This window comes from Emys orbicularis, chromosome 24 (genome assembly GCF_028017835.1).
Source record: "Emys orbicularis isolate rEmyOrb1 chromosome 24, rEmyOrb1.hap1, whole genome shotgun sequence".
Lineage (NCBI taxonomy): Eukaryota > Metazoa > Chordata > Testudines > Emydidae > Emys > Emys orbicularis.
The window spans coordinates 8223628-8247312 of record NC_088706.1 but is presented as its reverse complement, the minus strand read 5'-3'; the positions used below and the strand labels follow the sequence as shown (position 1 = coordinate 8247312).

At 49.5% G+C, this 23685-nt stretch overlaps 1 protein-coding gene across 1 annotated transcript; it reads left to right on the top strand.

The window, feature by feature from the left end:
• Window positions 1-17161: 17161 nt before the first annotated feature.
• ZBTB7A (zinc finger and BTB domain containing 7A) lies at window positions 17162-22837 on the top strand. The gene is made up of 2 exons (XM_065422166.1): window positions 17162-18347; window positions 22383-22837. Exons 1-2 carry the CDS (start codon window positions 17170-17172, stop codon window positions 22834-22836), a joined length of 1632 nt encoding a protein of 543 aa, XP_065278238.1. The 5' UTR covers window positions 17162-17169; the 3' UTR covers window position 22837.
• The last annotated feature ends 848 nt before the right edge of the window (window positions 22838-23685 follow it).

The window sequence follows — 23685 nt, the reverse complement described above, 5'->3', positions numbered from 1 at the left end:
GACCGAGGGACTCCTCTACCCCTGCCCGTGTTCAGGGCCTTCCTCCTCCTCTGAAACCACAGCTAATCCTTGAGTTGGGGATCAGAGAGCTAGAAATCAAGCCCATGCTTTGGGCCCCGAGCCAGTCTAAAAAGCTCTCCCATCGAGGCCAGGGAATATAGGTGAAGGTCATTGCACGCTTCCCATCGTGAACCACAGGCTCTTGTGGGGCTGATCCGTTAGATAACAAGTGGGTGAGTTGTGGTGACCATGGTTTGGAGCTGGTGGTTGGTTCCTAGCTAGCTAGCTGGGGAATGGAAGTGCTGCTGTCTGTTCTCTGTTGGTCAAGGTTTATACTGAGACCATGGAAAAATGTTAAATGTGAATTTGTTGAACTTGTATGTAGCTTACAGTTCACAAGATGTCGGACCTTTCTGTCATTCTTCTCAGGGATCTTTATGCTCCCAAAGTTTGTGCATTAGCTACTGCTTGGTCTAATGAAATGCATCACATTGAGGACCAATATGGCTGCCTACATCTCCTCCTTACTACAGCATTTTTAGCAGACTTCCCAGTGGTTCCCTGGAGGGTCCATTATTTCCAAGCAGCAGCCTGGACAGCGAATAGTCCTGATTCCCTGTAATGGCCATTTGGCAGGATTTACAGCTGGTTCCTGAGTTAAACTAACAAGATTACCCACCTCTCTGCTAATTTTCTGCTATTAAATGTATTATTTATATTGTTCCCAAAGTGTATTAGGCACTGTATGGACAAATAGAGAAGATGCCTGCACTGAAGGGTTTACAGTCTAAGTAGGTAGAAGGATGAGGATTGGGGGTTGTGTGCAGTGCAACAGCAGAGAAGTGGTTAATTCCATGATTTTTGTTAGTACTTTGGTTGAGGAGATGTGACAGAATATTACAGTTTGTTTTGGATTGAAGAAACAACCTATGGTCATTTATGAGGGTTGATTTGGAGAAAGCAGCAGGTTTACGAATTCCAGCAGTTTGCTTACGGATGTTGTTTTTAAACTTTTTTTTTTTTTTTAAGTCTATGAATGGGTTATTGGAGAGGCGCCATTGCTGTTTAATATTCGTTCTAGCCGTTGTTCAGGCTTGCTCTGGGAAAAGGAGGAGTGCAGCGGCACAACCCAAATGTGGATGAGGTGGTGGGATTTTTCCACCATGCCTTAGTTGTGCCTAGGAAGAGTTTTGCAGTGCTGGAGTTCTAATAAATTAGTGGATCAAAGTAGTTCTGTGCTTTATGCTGATCTGTGGGTCTTCGTGTGGCCTTTTTTGAGCTCAGAAATGCACCCTGTTGCGTTGTGGTACAGGGACCTGATAATACTTAGCCATACTCTATACTTATTTTTCTTTAGGGGGGAGGGATAGCTCAGTGGTTTGAGCATTGGCCTGCTAAACCTCGGGTTGTGAGTTCAATCCTTGAGGGGCCATTTAGGGATTGGGGGCAAAAATCTGTCTGGGGATTGGTCCTGCTTTGAGCATGCATTTGGATTAGATGATCTCCTGAGGTCCCTTCCAACCCTGATATTAAGAATATTAAGGGCATGGTTTTCAGGGGTTCTGAGCACTGGAAGATCCCATTGACTTTAGTTGGACTTGGGGCTACCCATAACCTCTGAATGTCAGGCCCATAGTGCTTTACAACTCCAGTACTGTACTAATCTGTATGAATGTGAATTGAAGACTGAAAGGTTTTTTTTTTTTTTTTCTTATGGCTATGCTTTTGCAGCCATAAGTAACTGCACTTTGTCAATGAACCCAAAGCTCATTAATAAGTTAGAAAGTTTAAAGTTGAGGCACCTTGGCCCAGATCCTCAAAGGTATTTAGGCTCCTAACTCCCACTGATTTCAGTAGAAGTTAGGAGCCTAAGTACCTTTGAAGATCTGGGCCAGTGTTACCGTTGAGCTATTAAATTAGCATTTTGTTTACCTAAGTGGTTATTTGGGTGCCAAAGTACGCATTTTAGAACCCAGTTGTAGAATTGAACATCAGAACATAAGTGCCCGTGTTTGAAATTTAGGCCCCCAAACTTGAAAATCAAACCCAGACATTTGAGACGTGCAGTTGAATCTTGATTAAAAGTGACAGTCTTAGGATGCTACGTTTATTGAACGTAAAGTCATCTGTGACAGACGATTAGACTTCCACTTGTTATCTTGCTAATCAAAACAATAAACAGTCATCCTCAACTTTGGAGAGACCAGCATGTCTTTGTAATTAAAAGCCTTTTGATGAGCAATATTTGAGAGAGACAGAAAATTAACATCTTGGATAGTGAGAAGTATTTGTGCCAAATCCCATGACCTTTTGATCCGAAATAGGATTTTTTTTTCTGATCAGAACTCTCTTCTGATTGGTCACATCGCCAGCCAGTCAGTAGTGTGTCCATGCCTTCACTACCTGAACTCAGAGCATCCCGCTAATCTTGGACCAGCTCCAGTAAGGTGTCAGAACAGGAGTAAATGAGGTCAGACAGGCATTGGGATTCTATACAAATACCTGAGACAATTATTTTGTTTCTCCTCATACTCCCATATAGTATCTTGATGCTGCACATAGTCTTGCATCACATTGTCGAAAGCCCAAACGTTGCAGCTGGATTCTGGAGAAAGGACTGGATAATGTTCTTAGCTGTCCAAATGGCAATAGTCTGTTCTTGTGGAGCAGGGCATAGGGTGATCCCTTGTGGAGTCAAAGAAGAATTTTCCCCCAAAGACCCGGTGCATGATGTGATTTTTCACTTTCCTCTGAAGCATTAGGCTTTGGCCTCTGTTGTATTTGGGAGACAGGACCGTAAGTGGGTTCTGCTCTGATATGATAGGGAGTGGAACACTCTACTAAAGGGACTGCTCTGGTATGGCTTTAGGTAGGAGACAAGACTAGATTAGGGGAGCTAGTGGTCTGCTCTTATATGGCAAGGAGTGGGAGACGGACTCATGATGTGCTCTAGCATAGCTGTAGGTGGCAGACAGGACTTGTAAATCTTCATTCCCTAATGCAAAATGCCCCCTAGTTCCCGGTGGGTGTTTAGCACTTCCATTACTTCTTTTCTTTTTCATTTTTTCTTTCCATGCCTACTGTTCTTTAAAGCCCATCAGAGTCATGGTCTGAAATTCCACAAAGTTATACCTCGGTCTCTGGAAGGGCATGTAACACTCCTTTCACAGCAGATCATGCATGTGGAGCAGTGCCGCCCAATGTATTTTAACACCATCTATTGTTCTGATTGCACTCTTAAAGTCCTGATTGACATACCCAGCTATTCCCCACTGGAAACCAGGAAGTAGACAATTTTTCCCCACCTCCCTGTTTCTGAATGCATCTCCAGTCCAGTGCTTTGCAAGTCACTGGAGCTTGGGCTTGTAGCTACAGGTAGGTGTTCTCTCCTTACCCAAAGTCTCCTGCCTCAACAGGTAGAGAGGACAAGAGGTGCTGTTCAGCATTCCCTTCTTTTGTAGCTATACAATCAAGTATTTTGCTGGAGGAAAAAAAAGTTAATGGCAGGACACCGTTCCTAGGAATTTATTTTATGGCATGCTTACTCCTGGGATTTGTTTTTGCACTACAAGTAATGAACAATAAGACAAGAACTATTTGCTTATCCACAAACCAGGCATTACATAAGTGCCGATCCTGCCTTGTGTGCTTTGCTTTGTCAGTAAACCTAAACCTTCGTCTTTTTATTTTTTCCTTCCTGGTGTGGAAAAGATTATTGGCCTTTGAGGCAGTCAAAATAACATGAGACCTTTAAACTCTAAAGCCAGAGAGAGCAGGAAAGGAAATGGCATGCGTATTTGAGGGAGGGTTTTGGTCCAGGTGGAGGGGAGTAGAGACTATAAAATGGTTGCAGTTTTGAAGATGATTGATTGGGCCTCGCAACCCGAGGGCAGTGGGGAAACTGGGTATCAAAGTATATCCAAAGCTAGCCTTAATATGTCTGTTTGCAAGACAGAATAGTAAATGTGTGTGAGATCACGTGGGGGTGAGAAGGGAGGGTTGTGTGAATTGAAAAGATAATTTGTTGACAAAACAATAAAGGATGGGACTGCAAAGAAGTGATTCGGGAGTGAAAGGGACGAGTCCTGAGATTCCCAGTTCTGCAGGTTGCTCAAGGTTGACGCTCTGGGAGGAGCTCCTGTTGCACAATGGGAGTCCTGCTTGAGTAAGGAATGCAGGATTTGTCCTCAAATGCCTGGTGTCCACTCGTGCCCTAACTTCCAAGCAGTTAGAACAGAAACATGGCCTATGTCGGAGGCCGTATCCTCACCCTGTCTTCAAGTCCAGATGGAAATGTATAGACTGACGCCCCCTCTCCCCCACCATGTGCCAGAGTCCCTCTATGGGTCCCTGCCAGGTGAGGTCAAAGATTCCTTCCTAGGTGGTGTGCTGGGGAGTGGGTTAACACTGGAGCCTGTTTTATTTTTTTAATGGCGATTCTTCAGGCTGATGCCAAGACTATTTGGTGACGGGGCCGCGTGTTGCCCGTTGAAATTTTGTTGGTTGCTTTCAGGTTTACAGAGCCATCAAGACACAACACGTCAACTCTGCCCTTAAAAACAGAAGCCCTCACATCGTAACCAATTCAATTCCAGGCTTTCTCCCTCGCCCCTCACCTCACTTTGCAAAAATGGTGAAGTCTGAGGTTTCCTAAGGGAGTTAAGCGCCCAGAGACAATAAGAGTTGGACATTTCAGGAAGTAAAGCTGTCTTTGAAAATCCTATCCGAACTGTGGTTTTGTAGTGATGCATTCTGGTCACTTTAAATATTTCCCTCTTAAAAATAAGTAATCTTAAAATCACCACAATCTGTTTGTTTCTTTATGGCAATACCAGAGCAACTTAGGGGGAGGAGAAAGTCCATTGGACTGTGATAGGCATGCAGATAAATTTGCTCTTGGCCTTGAGAGTTTGATCCAGCAGTGAAAAAAAGACCTTCCATTAAACCATGTGTATGGGGGGAGACCATCATTGATGTCTGACTGTTTGAATAGTGTACTATTGTAGTGTACCAGCAAACATACCCCCCCAGGTTTGGTACACACACAGGTCTTGACTGTATTGCTGCATATATACATGTATCAAGACACATTCCTGTGAGATTAAATGTGGTCCCCGATGACACAGGAGATAATTGGCAAGGAGGTCTGGGTGGAATAACCAGTTAAGACAAACCTTGCAACACAGAAGTTTGCCCTAGTTTTTAATGTCAGTGGTTAAAATGGCCATGTGTTGACATAGCGTAGAATCATCCCCGTGTGTCTCCTGTGCTGCCCTTCGGTAGGTTAGCTGGCTGGGCTGGGTTGTATTTAGCCGTGTTTAGGGCTCGCACCTTCTGCTATGCCTTAACTGAAGGGTTTTCTTGTCTTAATGTATGATATGCCAAAGTGGGTCAGACCACTGTTACCTAATCACTGTCCTGCTTCCGATGTTAACCAATACCTGACGCCTCAACAGAAAGTGAGCTGCCCCAGTGCTTCACTGTAACACATGTGGGTACTTCCTGACCCCTGCAGTAATCAGTATGTGCCATAAAGCAGGAGGATTTGATTACCCCATGTTAGTTTGCATGGCCACAGATGCTGACTCTAATAGCCAGTCCTTTAATAATCAACTATAGTATTTTTCTCGTTCCTATGGCAAAACATTCTAACCCTGTAGACCTTGTGCTGAGATACATGGAGCACCTGCAACTCCTCTAGAAGAGTTCAGAACATCTCGGGGTGAGGCCCCACATCGAGCGATATTGCTTCTTAGTCTGAATTTGCTTGTTGTCATTGTCAGGGGTCCCCTTGGCCCTGGCCTTGTGGCACAGCCAGAAAAAGGAGTGGATCAGCTTTCACTTTACCATCCACAATCTTAATTCTCACTCTCATCCCTTCTGTTGTTGTTTATTATTATTTGTATTATGGTAATACCTAGAGGCCGGAGGGGCTGGGCATTGTGCAAACACACAGAAAGAGAGAGTCCCTGGTCCCCCTCCCCCAAAGAACTCAATTTAAATAGAGGAGGCAGACAAAGGGAGGACAACAAAGGCACAAAGAAGTGAGGTGACTTGCCCAAGGTCACACAAGAGTCAGTGGCAGAGCTGGGAATAGATCTCAAGTCTCCTAACTCCCAGTCCAGGGCCTCTACCAGTTAGATCACACTGTCTCTGATTTTTCTAGTCTCTAAACTAAATCCTAGTGGTTTTTGTCCCTCTCATCAGATGATGAATCCAGTCTGTTTAGCTTAACAAAGAGAATGTTAAGGGGTGGCTTGATCATAGTCTAAGTACCAACATGGGGAACAAATATTTAATAATGAGCTATTACATTCCATCTAGCAGCGAAAGGTCTAACACGGGGGTTCTCAAACTGGGGGTCAGGACCCCTCAGGGGGTTGTGAGGTTATTACAGGGGGGTCGCGAGCTGTCAGCCTCCGCCCCAGACCCCGTGTTTCCTCCAGCATTTATAATGGTGTTAAATATATAAACGTGTTTTTAATTTGTAAGGGGGATTGCGTTCGGAGGCTTGCTATGTGAAAGGGGTCACCAGTACAAAAGTTTGAGAACCACTGGTCTAACATGACCCTGTGGCTGGAAGCTGAAGCTAGACAAATTCAGACTAGAAATAAGGCGGACATATTTAATGGTGAGAGTAATTAACCATTGGAACAATTTACCAAGGGTCATGGTGAATTCTCCATCACTGACAATTTTTCAGTCAAGATTGGATGCCTTTTTAAAAATATGCTCTAGGCATTATTTTGGAGGAGTTCCCTGGCCTGTTTTATTCAGGAGGTCAGACTGAATGATCACAATGATCCCTTCTGGCCTTGAAGTCTCTGACTATCTCGCTCATCTTCTACATCCATATGACTAGGGCCCTACCAAATTCACAGTCCATTTTGGTCAATTTCACAGTCATGGGATTTTCAAAATAGTAAACTTCATGATTTCAGCGATTTAAATCTGAAATTTCACGGTGTTGTAACTGTAGGGGTCCGGACCCAACTCTGAAGGCAGCAGCACAGAAGTAAAGGTGGCCTGGGATGGTATTGCCACCTTTACTTCTGCGCTGCTGCTGGCCGGGTGCTGCGTTCGGAGCTGGGTGCCTGGCCAGCAGCTGCCGCTCTCCGGCCTCAGCTCTGAAGGCAGCACAAAAGTAAGGGTGGCAATACTGTGCCCCAAATACAATAACAGACCCCCCCCCTCCCTCCCATGACCCTCTTTTGGTTCGGGATCCCCTATCTGAGAAGCGCTGGTCTCCCCTGTGAAATCTGTATAGTATAAGGTAAAAGTGCACAAAAGACCAGATTTCTCGGTCTGTGACATGTTTTTCACGGCCGTGAATTTGGTAGGGCCCTACATATGACTGAAGGAATTATCCCCTTTTATAGAGGCTTTCTCTGTTGAGTCGTCATGTGATGTGTATTTACATCTTCCCGGTGCCAGAAACTGAAGGACAAGTAATGAATCTCTTTGCTGGTGGGCTGCAGTGTCCCTAATAATCTCCTCGCTTACAATGAGGAATCTGAGCCCTATAACATCTTATTACGTTCAAACAGAACCATTGATACCAGGGAGTCAGTTCAATTTGGGTAGCAATTATCTCCCTGTTTCATCCCAGCTCTATGCAGGGGGAGGTAGGGATCGCTGTTTAGTCAGGGAGAGGAAGATAGACATCCTTTCTTGCGGAAGTCTCAGTGATTTGGGGGAGAGCGTGGCTGGAGGAGGGTTGGCCCTAATCTTTTATACTTAATAGAGCTTTTGACCTGAGTATCTCAAAGAACTTTGCACGCAATTGTGTGTCAGAACCATTCTGAGGTAGCTGAGTGGTGGGGTGCCTGTCTGATAGATGAGGTACAGAGGGAAGAAGTGACTTAGGGTATGTCTACACTGCCATTCAACCCCTGCGGCTGGCCTCTCTCAGCTGACTTGGGCTTGCGCTGCGGGGGGTGTAACAGTGGTGGAGATATTTGGGCTTGGACTGGAGCCCAAGCTCTGGGACCCCTGAGCCCAAACGTTTACACCACAATTTTACAGCCCTGCGAGCTGGTGTTGGGCCAGTGTTATAGACACCCTCCGTGACAGAGCTGGGAGTAGGAGGCCCTGATTCCCAATTCTCTGCTTTAACCACTCAGTTGCACTGCCTCTCCAGCACACATGGCTGGTCAGCATGTCCCAGAGTAGGGCGGTAAATGATATCCATTCAGCTGGATCTTTGCTAAGTCATCCTTCAGCTGTTTTCATCTTTGACACAACAATAAAAGGGGAAAAAAATGTGAATGCTAAACTTGTAAACAGGCTGGCTTGTAAAGTTCAAATCAGTGTCTTGGGATGCCTTCTCTCAGCTCTCCGTAAGTTACCCGGCTGATGGGGCATTGCCGAATTACCTCCTAATGCCATGTGTTTCCAGGAGTTCCAAGAAACTGGGTGATGCTCCATATTTGCCTAATGCTAGAGGTTCTTTTGATGATGGTTTTTACCTAGTCCTGGGAATTGGACGAGAGCTGTCTGCCTCTCCTGAGTTTAAGTTCTAAATCGAAAGAATTCAGATGCCAAAACAACAGCCTGGAGTTTTCTGTGTGTGCCGATTTTAGATGCAAATGTCCCTGACCAATTCAGATGCTCTGCCAAATATATCAGCCCTAGACTGGCTTCTCTGAAGGCACACACAGGATGCAGCCGTTTCTGATCTAGGAAATGGTTGACGATTTAAGGAGGTTTTTCCTTGTTGCATTGGCTCTGTAGATCTGCCCCTTTTTTGGTCAGTGCTCGGAGAGGAGAGCTCCGAGGAAAACCTACCATTTCACTTGGCATCACTGGAACTTCTGCACGGTACTGTGCTGTTGGAGGTGGTGTATTTTTTTTGTTTTTCCATAGGAAGTAAAACCAAGGTTCTTTATCACTTGTGGTCAAGCGTCCCACGACACTTGTTGGAAAAGCAGTGGGCGTTAATTCAACTTCTGTCCAAACTTCAGATTGAGTAATTACTATATAATCTTCCTGTCTAACGCCGCCAGGGGAATTTAATGGGATGTGAGAGTCGTCTTTTCATTTTGTAAACTATTGTGTGCTGTGTACGTCCCACCCCAGAGGTGGCTGCATTTCAGTGGTGGGTATAGTTCCTGCATGCTGAGTATATGGCTTGTAAAGTACTTTGGGGTATGAAGTGACCTATAAATACAAATGGGGAGCAAGCAAAACTCTTTGTAGTTACAGGCTGGAGAATTAGTGGTAGAAAAATCCAAAATGTGTTTTTTTTTTTTTTTTTTTACCCTTGGGCGGGTACCTGGTATAAAAAGCAGAGTCATAAAATGGGGATCTGGCATCCCTATACGCCTTGCTGTTGCTTCTACCCTGACGTGCTTTTCTACGCAGCAGTAAGAAGCAGATCTCTGGCAGGTCCGACCTGGGTCTGGCAGGTGAATGGGGGCAGGTGATGTGATGGACCCTAGGACAAGTTCAGGTCACCTAATGATTTGATTGCAATTGGGCTGTTTTTTGCCATAATCTAGATACGCTGGTGCCTTCTCCAGCATCTCGTCCATTTCAGCCTTAGTCTATAGTTAACAAATCTGGGGTTTGTGGCCCCAGAGCCGCAGTCCCGTAGATCCAAACATGGCCGGGGTTTGTAAGGAGAAGAAACCACAAAATGCACCTTTTGGGTTCAGTAATAGCCCGTGTGGCATTTTGCCTTTAGATTCGCAAGTCGGTCTCAGGGGATGGCTGAAAGTCATTCTCGTCAGACATCTGTTCAGACAACATGGGGGTGAGTTTGGATCCCTAGTAGGGAAGCGTTCACGTCACAAAAGCCACCACCCCCCTAGGGGGCAATTAGTGTCTACTAATGGCCTCAGCAGAGGGCCAAGGCCCAGCTTTCCTAGGGGTGGTTCCTCCAGAACGGGGGGCATTCTGGGGTACCCATGATAAAAAGGGGGGTAATGTAATCAGGTGACTGTGGCATGAGGAGTCAGGAAACGTGGGTTCTGTTCCTGGCTCACTGACCTTGGCCAAGTCACTTACCCTCTCTCTGTGTCTGTTACCCCAGCTGTGAAACCAAACTGAGGCATACCCCCCCATTGAGATGCATGGATGGAAAAGTTCTCTCATTGCTAAGGAGGTACCATTTATCTGTTAAACAGAGCGCATTTCATCCTCCTACACTGTCAATCCAGTGCTTTTCACCAGCTCTAAATTGCCTTTTAATATTCGAAACCATGTCATCGGTTTCTATTGACATCCAGGATCTTCCTCTCAAGAGCATGCTTTTGTTTTGCAGGTCCACATAATTCAGATGCTTTGATGGCACTACATTGCCAACAGCACATTCCTTTTGGGAAGCGGTTGAATTTTAATAGCGACATGGCAGAGGTGAAACGGGCTGCTACTAAGTAGGCAAACACCCTACTTTAGGAATGCTTCATTTCCTCCTGACTGCCATCTTCCCACTGTTGGCTCTGGGCTGCGCTTCTTGAGGCCTCTGTAGAGTTTAGGGAGGATCCTAGGCAGAAAGAGACCTGCTCAGGCTTGCCCTGTAATGCTGCAGAAATTGGTGTCAGCAGAGATGGCTCATGCTCCGAATGGCCCAAGAGCTGCGTTTCTCTCAAGAGATCGAGGGCTGCAGACATTGAGTGGGAAGGGGGAACTAGGACAACTGTTCCCTTAATATAAATGGAACAGACATGGACTTGCGTTGGGTGAGCTATTCGTAGTGGGGGACGTGCCCATTTCTCCAGCTGGTGGTGAGGGAGGGATGCAGTAATGTTTGGGCTTTGGGCAGCAAACTGCTGAATTTTTTTTTTTAATAGCAATGTCCTTTTAATAATCCTCAGCAGCACTCCTGGTGCTGATAGCATGGCTGGACCTTGAGCAATAGGACATAAGTGGTGGCCTTGTGTGCCACCTTGAGCATGTTGTGACATCTGGGGGCAAACGGCAAGCACCTTCAGCTCTCCCAGGCGGTTATTCCCATGAAGCCTTGCTCCTTAAAACCAAGTGACAATGGTGCCCTGAAGCCATCTGTCCCTCTTATCAATGAGCGAGATGATTTAGCCCTAAACTGTTGTGTAACGTTGTTATTAAACAGTGGATGTGTTGGTGGCAGACCTGGTGGCATTTTGGCAGTGGGGAAGGAGCTCTGTACTGGATTTATAAAGTGCTTTGGGATCTTCAGGATGAAGGATGCTTTGCAAGCATGCAGTACTTTGACTGGCTAACCAACCACCTGTGACTTATCTGCCTATACCATATGGTTCAGAGCCCTCGTTAGCCAATTAGATTCCTCCTTTCATCCAGCTAAACTTTAAGTGCAGGGCAATAAGAGAGAAAATTAAACAAACTCTTTTCCCAGGCAAACCTGGCCATTAAACAGAACGATGTCAACAGGTTTAACTTTGACCCTGGCATGACATGGGCATGTCACTTGAATTCACAGAATTCCCATAAACTGCTGATTCCAATGGGAACCATTTTGGAATCTGGCTTAAATAAACCAATTAAAATTTGTGAGTCGTCAAGTCATGTTTCTGCCCTTTAAAAAAAAAAAAAAAAAAAAAAGAGTCATTTGTCTGCAAGCCCTGAAAGAAGTTAAAATCGCCTTTCTGTGTGAAAATAACTTCCCTGCGGTCACAAGTAACGGCTCAGATTATTGAGCTGGGAAGAGAGGTATTTCTCTTCCACTTTGTACATTCCAGATCACTTTGTGTATTGTCACTTTCAGTGGTTCCCCAGCAGAACAGTTCGGCTGGTACAGCTATCCTGGCAAAAACCTTTCGTGTGGAGGCAGTTAGGTCGGTATAAAAATGTTTATACCAGTATAGCTAATGCTGGTTTGGGTTAAACAGCATAAACTGTACTGACATAAACGCAGTTATACCAATATAACTGTGTCTACATTAAGGCTTTTACCAGCATAGCTATGTTGATTTAAAAAAAAAACCCAAACTACCCCCCCAACTGCTATGTCAGTAAAAAATTTTAGTGTTGACCAGGCTTCAGTTAGTTTCCCTTGTATGGCTCTTTTGAGGGAAGGGGTACTGCGTGACACTTTTTTCAACTGACTATATTTAAAGTTGACGCTGTACCTCGATACAGGTGCTACAAATTATGCTCATGGATACAATTTTGGAACCTCTGAAATGCAGCCACCTCTGGGGTGAAATGTAGCATCTTTATAACAGCACATAGCAATGCAATCTGGGACAGTGAGCGTAGAATGTTGTATTCAACTGGAGAAAAAACTGCATGGGAGATTAAGGTCAGTTGCTGCCCTGTGGCTCATTCAGTCCTTAACATGGCAGTTGTGCCTAGCTGGAAAGCCCTCAGCACACCTGTCCAGTCCACCACACTGAGACCCATCAACTCATTTCATACAAGTCACTGAAAACCCCATTGCTCCATGATGCCTTACAGTGGCTACTGACATGGGATGCTTTGCAACCTGTAAAGGTGCAAGTCTCCCTACCCCATTACTAATCCTCTGCATGCTTTAATAACCTTGCCATTCAGAGTCCCTGAGTAAGGGAACCGCGTGTGTGATTTCTGCCAGCTGTTCAGAAGAACTTAGCAAGCGGTATGCAAGGTAAAAAGCCTTTGTGCTGTTGGCCAAAGTTTTATAACCAATAAAACTTTGGCCAACAGCAAAGTTTTGGCCAATAAAACTTTTCTCTATGCTGCTGTGATAGAGAAGCTGTTCGCTCAAGGATAACTGAGGATGCTCGCTGGCCGGGTGGGGGAGATGTGCTAGGAAATGTATATGTTTTTTAAACTCCTTCACGTTCTCAGCTGCTGCAAATTTGAACCACAGCTCAACACAAAAGGCATTTTGTCCAACTCGAATAAGTTGTGAAGTGTATCACTTTCCATGCCAAGGCTGGAAAGTCTCATGACCCAGCCACCATTCCCACACTATGCTGTCGATTGTCCCGGCTCCCAAGTTGTGTGGGATTAACCCTTGCTTGGACGGTTGCCTCGTGCCCCGGCTATGGCTGGGCATGACAAACCCCAGCTGTGTGGGTGCTGCAGGCTGGCTGGCCAAAAGATTATTGCCCAAAGCTTCTAAATGCTTTACCCAGCTCAAATTCTCTCTAAAAGGGAGGGGGGACAGGACCTCCCTCCAGCATCTAATCTGGGGAAATCTCTAAATTTCATTTTTAGGACCAGGCCAAAACACACTCGCTCAGCGGGATAGCAGTCTGTCTTGCACGTTTGGCACTTCCTCTTTTCAAACACAGAATTCTGCCCGTAGTCACCCACTTGTGGGCCCCCGTCAGTCAGCGGGGTTGCATGATTGTAAATTAGGCCAATTCCATGTATTTAGATGCTCTGTAGCATTTGAACACCTTACCATTGCTAATAAACATATCCTTGCACAGCAGCCTGTGAGGAAGGGAAGGAATTATTTACCCCTGTTTTACAGATGGGGGGGTGGGGTGGAATGAGGCACAGAGCAATGAAGTGATTTGCCCAAGGTCACCCAGGGAGTCTGTGGCAGAGCCAGGAATTGAACCTACATCTCCTGCGTCCCCATCCAGGGCTTTAACCACAAAACCATCTTTCCTCCTCCCTTATCACTGCACTTCGTCTCAAAAACCCATGAGCCCAGAATCTAGGTCAAATTTTGTACTTAGTTTTAACCCCTGCAACCATATTTCATCCCTTGCAGCTGGTGTCAGTTCCTTCCAGGCCAGGAATATTTCAAACCCTGTAAAGCGTCTGCATTTTACATGCCGTGAGACACCACAGCCCAGCTGATCCGTGTTAGTGGCTACCCTCTAATGGATGTGCTTAAGGGCCTGCTCCAGCAGCTCCCATCAGAGTGAATGGAGGGACTCCCAATTACTTCCTTGGACGGGTGCACTTGCACCATGCAACTCTGGGATTTTAAAGCTGGTTCCTGCCTTGCTGCTGTTCAAATCGATATGTTTCGTTAGGATTGAGCCCTTAGTGAACGTCGTCTGCAGCGAGCGCTCTCAAGCGCCAAAAACTTCCATCCAGGACCAATTTTATTTCGTCCCCCACTGACCCATGTGGGGGTTACTCAGGAACTCAGGGCACGGTTTGAGCTGTTCTTTGAGCTATTGGAATGAGAAAAAAGGTAGCAGGATTTTTTTTAAACAGGGGAAAGTGTAGCAAAATCCCCTCCTCTTGGGCTGAGATCACTCATGGAAAGTTTCAGTTTGAAAGCGCTGCTGGGAAAGTTATGAAAAGTAGGCGTGTGCATGTCTGTCATGAAGACTGTTTTGAAACCTTACGTATTGTGAGCGGGTTGCTGCCTACCACCACTATAACATAGCGCTATCAATTGCTTCCCTGTGTAGTTAGTTCTGTGCCGGACTCTGCCACTGATTCATTATTTCATGTTGCACAGGTCACATCCCTTCTCTGTGCCTTAGTTCCCCCTGCTCGGGTGCCCCACGGCCGGCTGCATCCGCTGCTGCTGGAACAATCTGGGGCCAGCAGCTCTGGCAGGCCCAAGCAGCGGCTGGTCCCATGGACCGCCCAAGCAGCGGTTCTGGGGAGTGCCTGAGCAGCGGTCCCAGAGCCAGCCACACCGGCCGCTGCTCTGGGGACTGCGTGAGCAGCGGCCGGTGAGGCTGGTCCCAGGGACTGCCCAAGCAGTCATCCTGGGGGTGGCCCCAGGGAGCACCCGAGCAGCGGTCCCAGTGGCTGTCCCGGGGCTAGCCACATCAGCTGCTGCTCACGCAGCCCTGGGCAGCTGGCTCCAGGGACCTCTGGAACAGCGCCCGGTGTGGCTGCTTCCGGGGAGCCGCCTGAGCAGCAGTCCTAGGGGTGCCCTGGGGATCGCCCGAGCAGCAGCAGTCCCAGGATGGCTGGAGCAGCGGCCCCGGGGTGCCTGGAAGCCATCCGGAGAACGGTCCCTGGGAGCAGCTGCCGGAGGGCAGTCAACCCCAGGACTGGAGCAGGACCCCCCAGGGCAGCAGGGCCCCAGAAGTAGAGATTTAGTCAGGGGTATTTTTCATGGACCGGTGATTTTTCATTTATTGCCCATGCCCTGTTCATGACTTTTACCAAATAGACCCGTGACTAAATCTTAGCCTTAATTATGATTGTTTGTATTATTATAGCACCGAGAGACCCCAACTGAGGTAGGAGCGCTATTGTAGCAGGCGCTGTACGTACTTAGCGAGAGCCGCCTCCTGCCTCAAAGAGCTTTCAGTCTTAACAGGCAAGACAGACAAAGGGCGGGAGAGAGGAATTATTCCTATCCCTATTTTACAGCTGGCAAACTGAGGCCCAGGGAGATGAAGTGACTTGCTCAAGGTTGCCCAGGGACTCTGTGGTGGAGGTTGGAATCGAATGTGGATCTCCTGATTCCCAGCCTAGTGCCTTAACCACAAGACCAAAACGCTGCCGGACTCCTGGCTGGCAGATCACTTCAGAAAGTAGAAAGTGTCTGAAGAGTCACAATAGGAAGTTAAGCAGAGCTGCTTTGTCTAGCTAGCCTGCTAGGGCTCATTAATAATGCTAGAAAGAGGCATTTCGCTTGGAGAATAACGTGTGAGAGGCAGGCGGATCAGGCCTTTTATAGAGCCGAGCATGCTGCTGGCGCTTCCGGGGAGTGCAGCTGGTGAACTGGCAGAGCGGGGCTCGGGGAAAGGGGATGGGGTGGCACAGGTACAGCCTGAGGCTTTATAGGGTCCTGTGTGAGCTAAGATGGGTGGGGATCCCAGCCAGCTCCCAGCCACTCCATTCAGGCTGCCAAGCCGGTGGAAAGGCTGCTGGGGTGTCCAGCTGGCATGTCAGGAGCACAGGGTGTGTGTGTGTGTGTGTGTGTGTGTGTGTTGGAGGGGTGGGTGGGGGGAGAATGGAAAGTGCTCCACTGAGGCACCCTGCTTCTGTTCAGTGCATGTGGGCAGAGAAGGATCAGAGAGGTGGGGCCCACGGGCACTACGAGTGGCACTCCCTTGGCAGCGCAGCTAAAGGAATGGGGGTCGCTGCTCAGCTGCACGGTGGCCCCCTGGGATAGGACGGGTGGCCCAGTGGGTCGCGCACCGGGCTGGGGACGTGCGAGGCTTGGGTTCATTTCCTGGTTCTGCCAAAGGCTTCCTGCGTGACCTCGGGCAAGTCCGTTAATCCATGCTGTGCCTCACGCCCCCACCCGTCAGCCAGGCTGATGCCTGCCTCCCAGAGCGGGGCAGGGTAAATCCAGCCATCACGGTGCCCGCATGAGTCCCCAGCTGGACCAGAGAGAGAGAGAGAGACTCCATGCGAGGGACGATTCATAGGGGCAAGAGGGATTCAACTTCCCCTACCCATTGGGTCCGTGGCCTCTCTGCTCACCTTGCCAGCTGCTCTTGTGGCTACTAAAGGAGCTGGGCAAGGTCACCGCACTCATTTCAGCCGGGTTACAGAGGGCCGGTGCCCTTGGTTCTGCTGCATAAACTTCAGCTGCTTCCACAGCTCCTGGGGGATGCCGTGTGGTGATGGCCGGCGGCACAGGGTGGGGAGCCGGGGAGGCCCAGAGAACAACGGGGTCTGTCTGTGTCCAGCAGCCTCAATAATGAATCCCCTTCATATCCATCGAGTCCTGTCTCTCTTCTCCCCCAGGGAACCCTCCTAATTCCACAAGCATTTAAATCCCCACTGTGCTCAGGTCTATGACCTGGGCTCGTCATCCTGCAGTGGGAGCTTTGGCAGCAGGTTGGGAAGGTTTTGTTATTTCCCCGTCCCTACAGGCCAGTGCTCTTCAGTGCCGCGGCTGCCTGTGCCCTTCCCACAGGGTGGGACGTGTTGGTGCGTGTGCCCAAGGCTTGCTCAAGCTGTCTCGCTCCTTCCCCAGCAAGTCCTTTGTGAATTGTTCCATGAGTTTCTCTCTCTTTTTCCAATTGCTTCTCAGACCTAGAGCGACGTAGCAGGGGATCTCTCCGAAGGAGACGGCAGGGTGGGAAGAGCAGGAGACCAACCAAGTCTGTGACCGTAGAAATGTTCAGTGCAAAGAGGACCTGGGGGCCGGGTTGGGTGCATTGGGTCTCTAGTATGAAGGCTGCATTCGTGTCTGGCCCATAGATTGCCCCATGTAAAGGCCAACAGACAATAAATAGGACCCGTGGTGGGAGATGCTTTCGACAGTCCAAACGCCTTTTAGCAATGAAAGGCTCTAGAACTGATCCCGCTTTTTTTTTTTTTTTTTTTCTCGTCTCTTCCTAGCCCTTGGTGTTGAAAATGGCTGGTGGCGTGGACGGCCCCATCGGGATCCCGTTCCCCGATCACAGCAGCGACATCCTGAGCAGCCTGAACGAACAGAGGAACAACGGGCTGCTGTGTGACGTGGTCATCTTGGTGGATGGTCAGGAGTTCCCCACCCACCGCTCTGTCCTGGCGGCCTGCAGCCAATACTTCAAGAAGCTCTTCACCTCAGGGTTAGTGGTGGACCAGCAAAACGTATACGAGATAGACTTTGTGAGCGTGGACGCCCTGTCGGCGCTGCTCGATTTCGCTTACACCGCGACCCTGACCGTCAGCACTTCGAACGTCAACGAGATCCTCAACGCCGCCAAACTGCTGGAGATCCAGGCGGTAACGGAGGTTTGCACGGATCTCCTCGACAGGAAGATTCTGGCCAAAAATGACCAGATGGATTTAGTAGATCAAATTGATCAAAGGAACCATCTCAGAGCAAAAGAGTACCTGGAGTTCTTCCAGAGCAACCCCATCAATGGCCACCAAGGCAACTTTCCATGGACCAACCAAGACTTGAGAGACCTTCAGAGACTGAACTTCCAAGGGCAAGAGGACGAGGAGGAGCCGGACTGCAACGGCATGGACTTCTACTCACAAGCCCCCCCAAACGAAAGACCAAAGGTGAACGACAGTGACCCTGACAGCAACCATGCCATGTGGCTGAAAAGAGAGGAAGAGGAGGCCCCGGGAGCCTTATTCCCACCTTCCCAGAATGGACATTACAGTGGACATGGCCTGACGGCACAAGGAGAAGAGGAGGCAGCCCTGGACCAGCAGGAAGCCAGCAACTCTCCCAGCTTCGTTCCTGGGGGAGCGGAGGCTGAAGAGGCTGAGGCTAGAGAGGTGGACGGTCTGGCCGCCAGCGCCCTGCTGCAGCAGATGATCAGTTCCGTGGGAAGGCAGCAGCTGGGTGAGGACGACCAGAAGGACGACGACGGGGTGATGGATTATTACTTGAAATACTTCAGCAGCTCTCACGAGAGCGACGTGTATCCGTCCTGGTCCCAGAAGGCGGAGAAGAAGATCAGGGCGAAAGCATTCCAGAAGTGCCCCATCTGTGACAAGGTGATCCAGGGGGCTGGCAAGCTGCCCCGTCACATCCGCACCCACACGGGCGAGAAACCCTACGAGTGCAACATCTGCAAAGTCCGATTCACCAGGTGAGGGGCAGCAAGGGCGGCGGAGGGGTATTGCCCAAGCCGGCTCGCTGCTTACGGGCATGGGTGGGCGTGGGACAGATCAGCCTTGCACAATCCCCCCCCCGGCCTGCAGTGAGTCATTTCCTTTTTGATGGGCAAGTGACGAGTGATTTTTTTGGGTGCCTGGTTTGAGAAACCCTGACTTAGAAAGTGGTGAGCTAGCCACCCTTCTGGAAATTGGGGGCCCTTCCACGGTGTCAGATGCCCCGAATCTCTCTAGTCGCTGATAAATCTTGGCCACGCCTGGGATTTGCAAAGGGGGCCAATGGGGGGTGGGCATCTGGGGGAGCTTCCCACCCCATATCATTTCCATCCTTGGGGAAGTAGATTTCTGTGGCCAGTGGGGGCTGTTTAATGTAAATAACCCTTGAGAAACGACCCCATCTAAAGACTGAGACATCCAGAGCCTGGTAACTGGAGGCAGAGTTCGGCCTGTCCTCTGCAAACGGCCCTGAGCAGAGCTGCTGCTGCACCTACCTGGTGGTGCTGGATCCGAGGAAGGGATCGGGACTGTCTCTCTCTCCCTCCTTCCCTCCCCCCATTTAAAAAAAAAAATCAACTTTTTGTGGCCCCCTAGAGGCATGGGTGGTTTCAGCCCCATTCCTAATCCGGGTCTGCCTGCGCTTCCCTCTGCCACGGGTGTGCTGAAGAAAGGGGATATTGTTCGAGTCCCACTGGTTCACTTTAGTCCATGTGTTCCAAGGAGCCTCCTCTTTTCAGTCTTCACGTCTGATTGCGGCGTGAGGCCGGGGGTTCCGCCCAGATCTCTCCGCGCTCTGCCAAGCGCTTGTGTGGGCTGGCTGACAAAGAAGCCAAACAGCCTCGCCCGCCCAGCCTGCTTTCTGCTTACGCAAATAGCCCCGGACTCGGGAGCACCAATGGGGTTCGAGTCCCTTGTGGAGCCTTGGGGGGGAGGATCGAGCCAAGAAAACGCTGAGCTCATGGGCCTGATTCTGATCTGCCCCCTGCTGGTGTAAATCAGAAGTGACTGGGTAAGGCGGAGCAGCAGCCTCATGGGTGAGAGCGGTAAGCGGGCGAGGGGAGAGGACGCATCACACCCAGCTCTCCTTGATTTCCATTGAGCGGGAGTGGGAGGAGTAGGTGCTGAGCCCCTGGCAGGATCGGGCCTGAGTCCCACTGAAAGCGAAGGGAGCTGCACCTGCTGGAGCGTGAGCAGATGTGGCGCGGCGACCCGCCCGGCCATGCAGCGAGGAGAGGGCCCCGCGCTTGTTAGCTGTGGCATGCCGATAATGCAGTGGCTTGCTGGGCTAGGGGGCCAGCTGTACCACTGCTGTAACCCGCTGGGCCAGCTCTAGCCCTGGAGTGGGCCAGGCATTGGCCCTGACCGGCGGGCAAGAGACGCCTCCTGCCCCTGCCAGTGAATCTGCCAGCAGTCATCGAAAGCAACGCGTCTGTGGTATGCATGGGGGCGTGTGTGCATGCAGTACGTGTACACGCGAGTGTGCGCTCACTTACCCGTGAGCCAACCCACCTCCTTCTCAGAGGTGCTGTTGAGAAGCCGGAGGATGTCTGTCTCCTGACAGGTTGAAATGCAGACGGCCACTGTCTTGTTACTAGATCCTGCCTACCTGCTAGCTACAGAGTGTGCGGGGGGTTGAGATTGGTGGGAACCCAGTGCCTGCGTTGCTGGGGCCAGTTTGGAGAAAGATTTGATGACGGGGCAGTGCAGCCTCATTGCTTTTTGATCTCTCTCTCCTGCCGCATGCCTGTGTGGCTGTATCACACACACACACACAGTCACACACCCTAGGCCCAGCCTGCATATATACACAAGGCTGGTGCATCATGCGCTAAGGCCCAGTTTCCAGACTGAAATCCAGGACACCCGTATGTGGCCACATAAGCCCCCGAAATCAGGACATCTATAGCCTGGGCTGTCTCCCGCCATGTCCTCTCTGCCCCTTCCGTAGCAAAGATGCCCTTTCATTGCAGACCCAATGTCACAGCTGTCCCAGGAAGACCTGCTGTTCCACCCTCTGTTTACGACTGCAGTTTGTTGACCTCAGAAATGCTAAGAAATCCTGACGTGTCGGCGCTCCCCTCCTGCTCTGCTCGTCTGACTTGTGCCTGTCGGTCTTTGCCAGACGTTTCATTGCTCAGCGTGGGGTCCCGAAGGCTGGGGGGTTGGTCCAGCCAGCCCAGGAACATTTGTGTCTCTTGCTTTCTATTGTGGTTCTGATCCTTTCAAATGAAGGTGGGGAGAGCAGCTGGGTTCTGCTGCCTTCCCTTTGACCTCCTGAGTGATGCCACCTTCAGGGCTGCAGCCTGGATTTCCCATGAACCCCTATGGGTGCTGAGTCACCATGTGCTTTCCTGTGCATGCCTCCTACAGCTTCCCCTGCGCTCCGCCCCGCCACTCCCTTCGTTAAAGAGACGGGGCAGGTTAAAGCTCATCTGTTAAAAATAAAGGTCCTTATCTGTGCTAACAGTAATAATTAATAGTAACAAATTGTCCGTACTATGACAGCTGCTAACAGATCAGGGATCCGGTTATGCAGGGCCCGCTATATACACAGGGTGAGAGACAGTCCTTAAAGAGCTCACAGTTTAAACAGGCAAGGCGGACAGAATGGGGGGTCAGCAGCAGAACTGTGGATACAACCCTAATCCCCTGAATGCCAGCGCAGTGCCCTACCGACTGCCTCTCTGAGAACCCCCTAGATTAATAAAACGGGCACTTGGAAATAATCTAGTTTGCTCATCACCATTTATGCTGTTTGTTTCCCTTTCTCTCAGCTTGGAGAATTGCACAGGGCTAGTCAATCTGACATTAGTTTCTAGTCAATTTCATTTTCTGGGTTTCCTGCACTAGCCCAGTGAGGAATGTTGGGGGGGGGGGGGGGAGGAATCATAAAATCATTAAAAAAATTCTATTACTATTTGGTTTTTAAGAAACCCTTTTATTTTTCAAGTGATGATTCCATTTTGGGCTTAAACAATCTTCCTTTAACTGGAGCCAAGGCAATAACCGCTTAACCCATTGCGAACCTACAGGGTGGCCTTTTCGAAACCTCTGCCGATTTCTTCCCCTTTTGGGGCCTGTTCAAAGACCAGCTGTTGGCTCATCCCGAGCCCCTCAGTTGTTCGGCAAAGCTCCGCGGTTGCGCTGGCTCGTTCTAGTCCGCAGCAGAATTTTCACCAGTATATATTCCCCTCATTTATCATCGGCATGGGATAGGGCCCCATTGTGCTAGATTGCTGTACGACACCGCACAAACCGTGCCCCGAAGCTCCACCAGGATAAGCAGGCTGCTCCAGGAAGTTGTGTGTGTGGTTTGTTTGTGAAGATTAGTGCTGGTGAGCGGAGGCTTCTGTCACTGACAGACACGCTCACGCTTACCAGGGGAACGGGGATAGGCGGAGTTACAAGGACCTATGAAACGTTTTCGAAGGGATCTAAATTCTCCTGTGTCAGAGCGGGAGCCAGACCCTAAGTAATGGGGTTGGGAGAAAATTTCCCGGGGGACAGGGTATCCCATAGCTGTCGAGGGGGGGAAGGGGAGTTGTGGAACCATTCTTGAAAGCAGCTGATGTTGACCGCAGTAGGTGACAGGCTATTGGGCTGGACGGACCCACGCTCTGCCCCAGTCGCAGGGCCGTCTCCACGGCCCTGCTGCAGGAACTGTCAGCGCATGGTTCACGTGCGGCTAACTCTAGTGGGGAGTTTGGGGACGTGGACGCTCGGCCACCAGCTCACACCAGGCGGCGGCCCCCTCTGCTAGGGGAAGGCTCCATAGCCCGTTCTCGCAGGGCTGAGTCAGCTCGCTCCCTGTGGGAAATCTCCCAGTCCTTAGCACAACCAGCCCCGAGGGATCATGGTGCTGAACGTACAGGGCTCCCCCAGTCACCATGTGTCTGGGGGTGGGAGGGTTGCTGTGTGGTGGGGGTGAAGGCTCCGCCCACCCCACCCCGCCCACCGTGTTCAGGCGCAGAATCCCCGCCCCCTCCCTGACTCCATCTCTCTCTCCCGTGCAGGCAGGACAAGCTGAAAGTTCACATGAGGAAGCACACAGGTGAAAAGCCTTACCTGTGCCAGCAATGCGGGGCTGCTTTTGCTCACAACTACGACTTGAAGAACCACATGCGTGTGCACACTGGCTTGCGGCCTTACCAGTGCGACAGCTGTTTCAAGACTTTCGTCCGATCCGACCACTTGCACAGGCACCTTAAAAAAGATGGGTGCAACGGCATCCCATCCAGAAGGGGGCGCAAGCCCCGGGTCAGAGATGTGAGCGGCCTGCCCGCCCCCGCAGGGAACCCCGAAGACGGAAGCTTCGAAGCTGGTGGCGAGAGACAAGAATCACAGGAGGACACCGAGCAGAAAAATGGCCAGGAGCAGCACTTTGAAGATAGTTCTAACAATGAAGCGCCAGGAAGATTGAATGTAGCGGAGGGGTCGTCAGAGGGTAAAACACAAGGACTCTCCTAAACCAAAAAAAAAAAAAAAAAAAAAGTGTCACAAAATCTAGTTAGTACTTTCCTCCGATTTCTCTTTAAAATATTTCTCTCCCTTTTTAAAAGATATATATATATATATATGTTTCCAATCTTCCCACCATAACCAGTCCCATGGGGACACCTCTAATAGCTAAGGACCTTTCGTTGGAAGGCCGATGCTTAGGAAGTGTGAGATCGGGAGGGTTGAAAGGTTGGTCTAGAACATGGAAAGAAGCGTCCATGCAAATCCAAAGCTTTATTTTGTGTCCAGACACACTTTAAAAAACGGCAGAGATGCATCTATTTAAAAAAAAACCAGAACAATTCCAAGAGGTGAATAGGTTCTTCCTGGACAGTCACTACATTCCGTGCCTCCGTCTGACTGGATGGGAAAGAATTGAGTGCAGCTTTCTCTCCATTGGAAAGTGAAAGCTCCTGAGGCCTGAGATGGTCTTTTGTTGATCGGGGATTTGATTCTGCCATAGGGAGTTCAGATCCTTTCTGGCCTGATGCTGAGCAAAGCTGGCTGAACTCACCTGGTGCACAATTTTTATAATGATAATTGGGGGGGGGGGGAACTGATGATATTTTACATATTCATTTTTTAAGAATGATTGCTCCTGCCACGTAGGTGGGCGAACAGAATTTTGCAAGGCTGCTCCGAGCTGCCTAGATGCCAGGTGAAACTGCGACTCTCCCCAGGAGGTTTAGATTGGCGCTTCATTCCCGACTGGGAGGCAGTTCAATCCTGGCTCTGCCACAGAATTGCTGGGTGACTTTGGGCCAAGTCATTTTCCCTCTCCGGGACGCAGCTTCCTCAGCTGAAAAATGAGGCAAATGC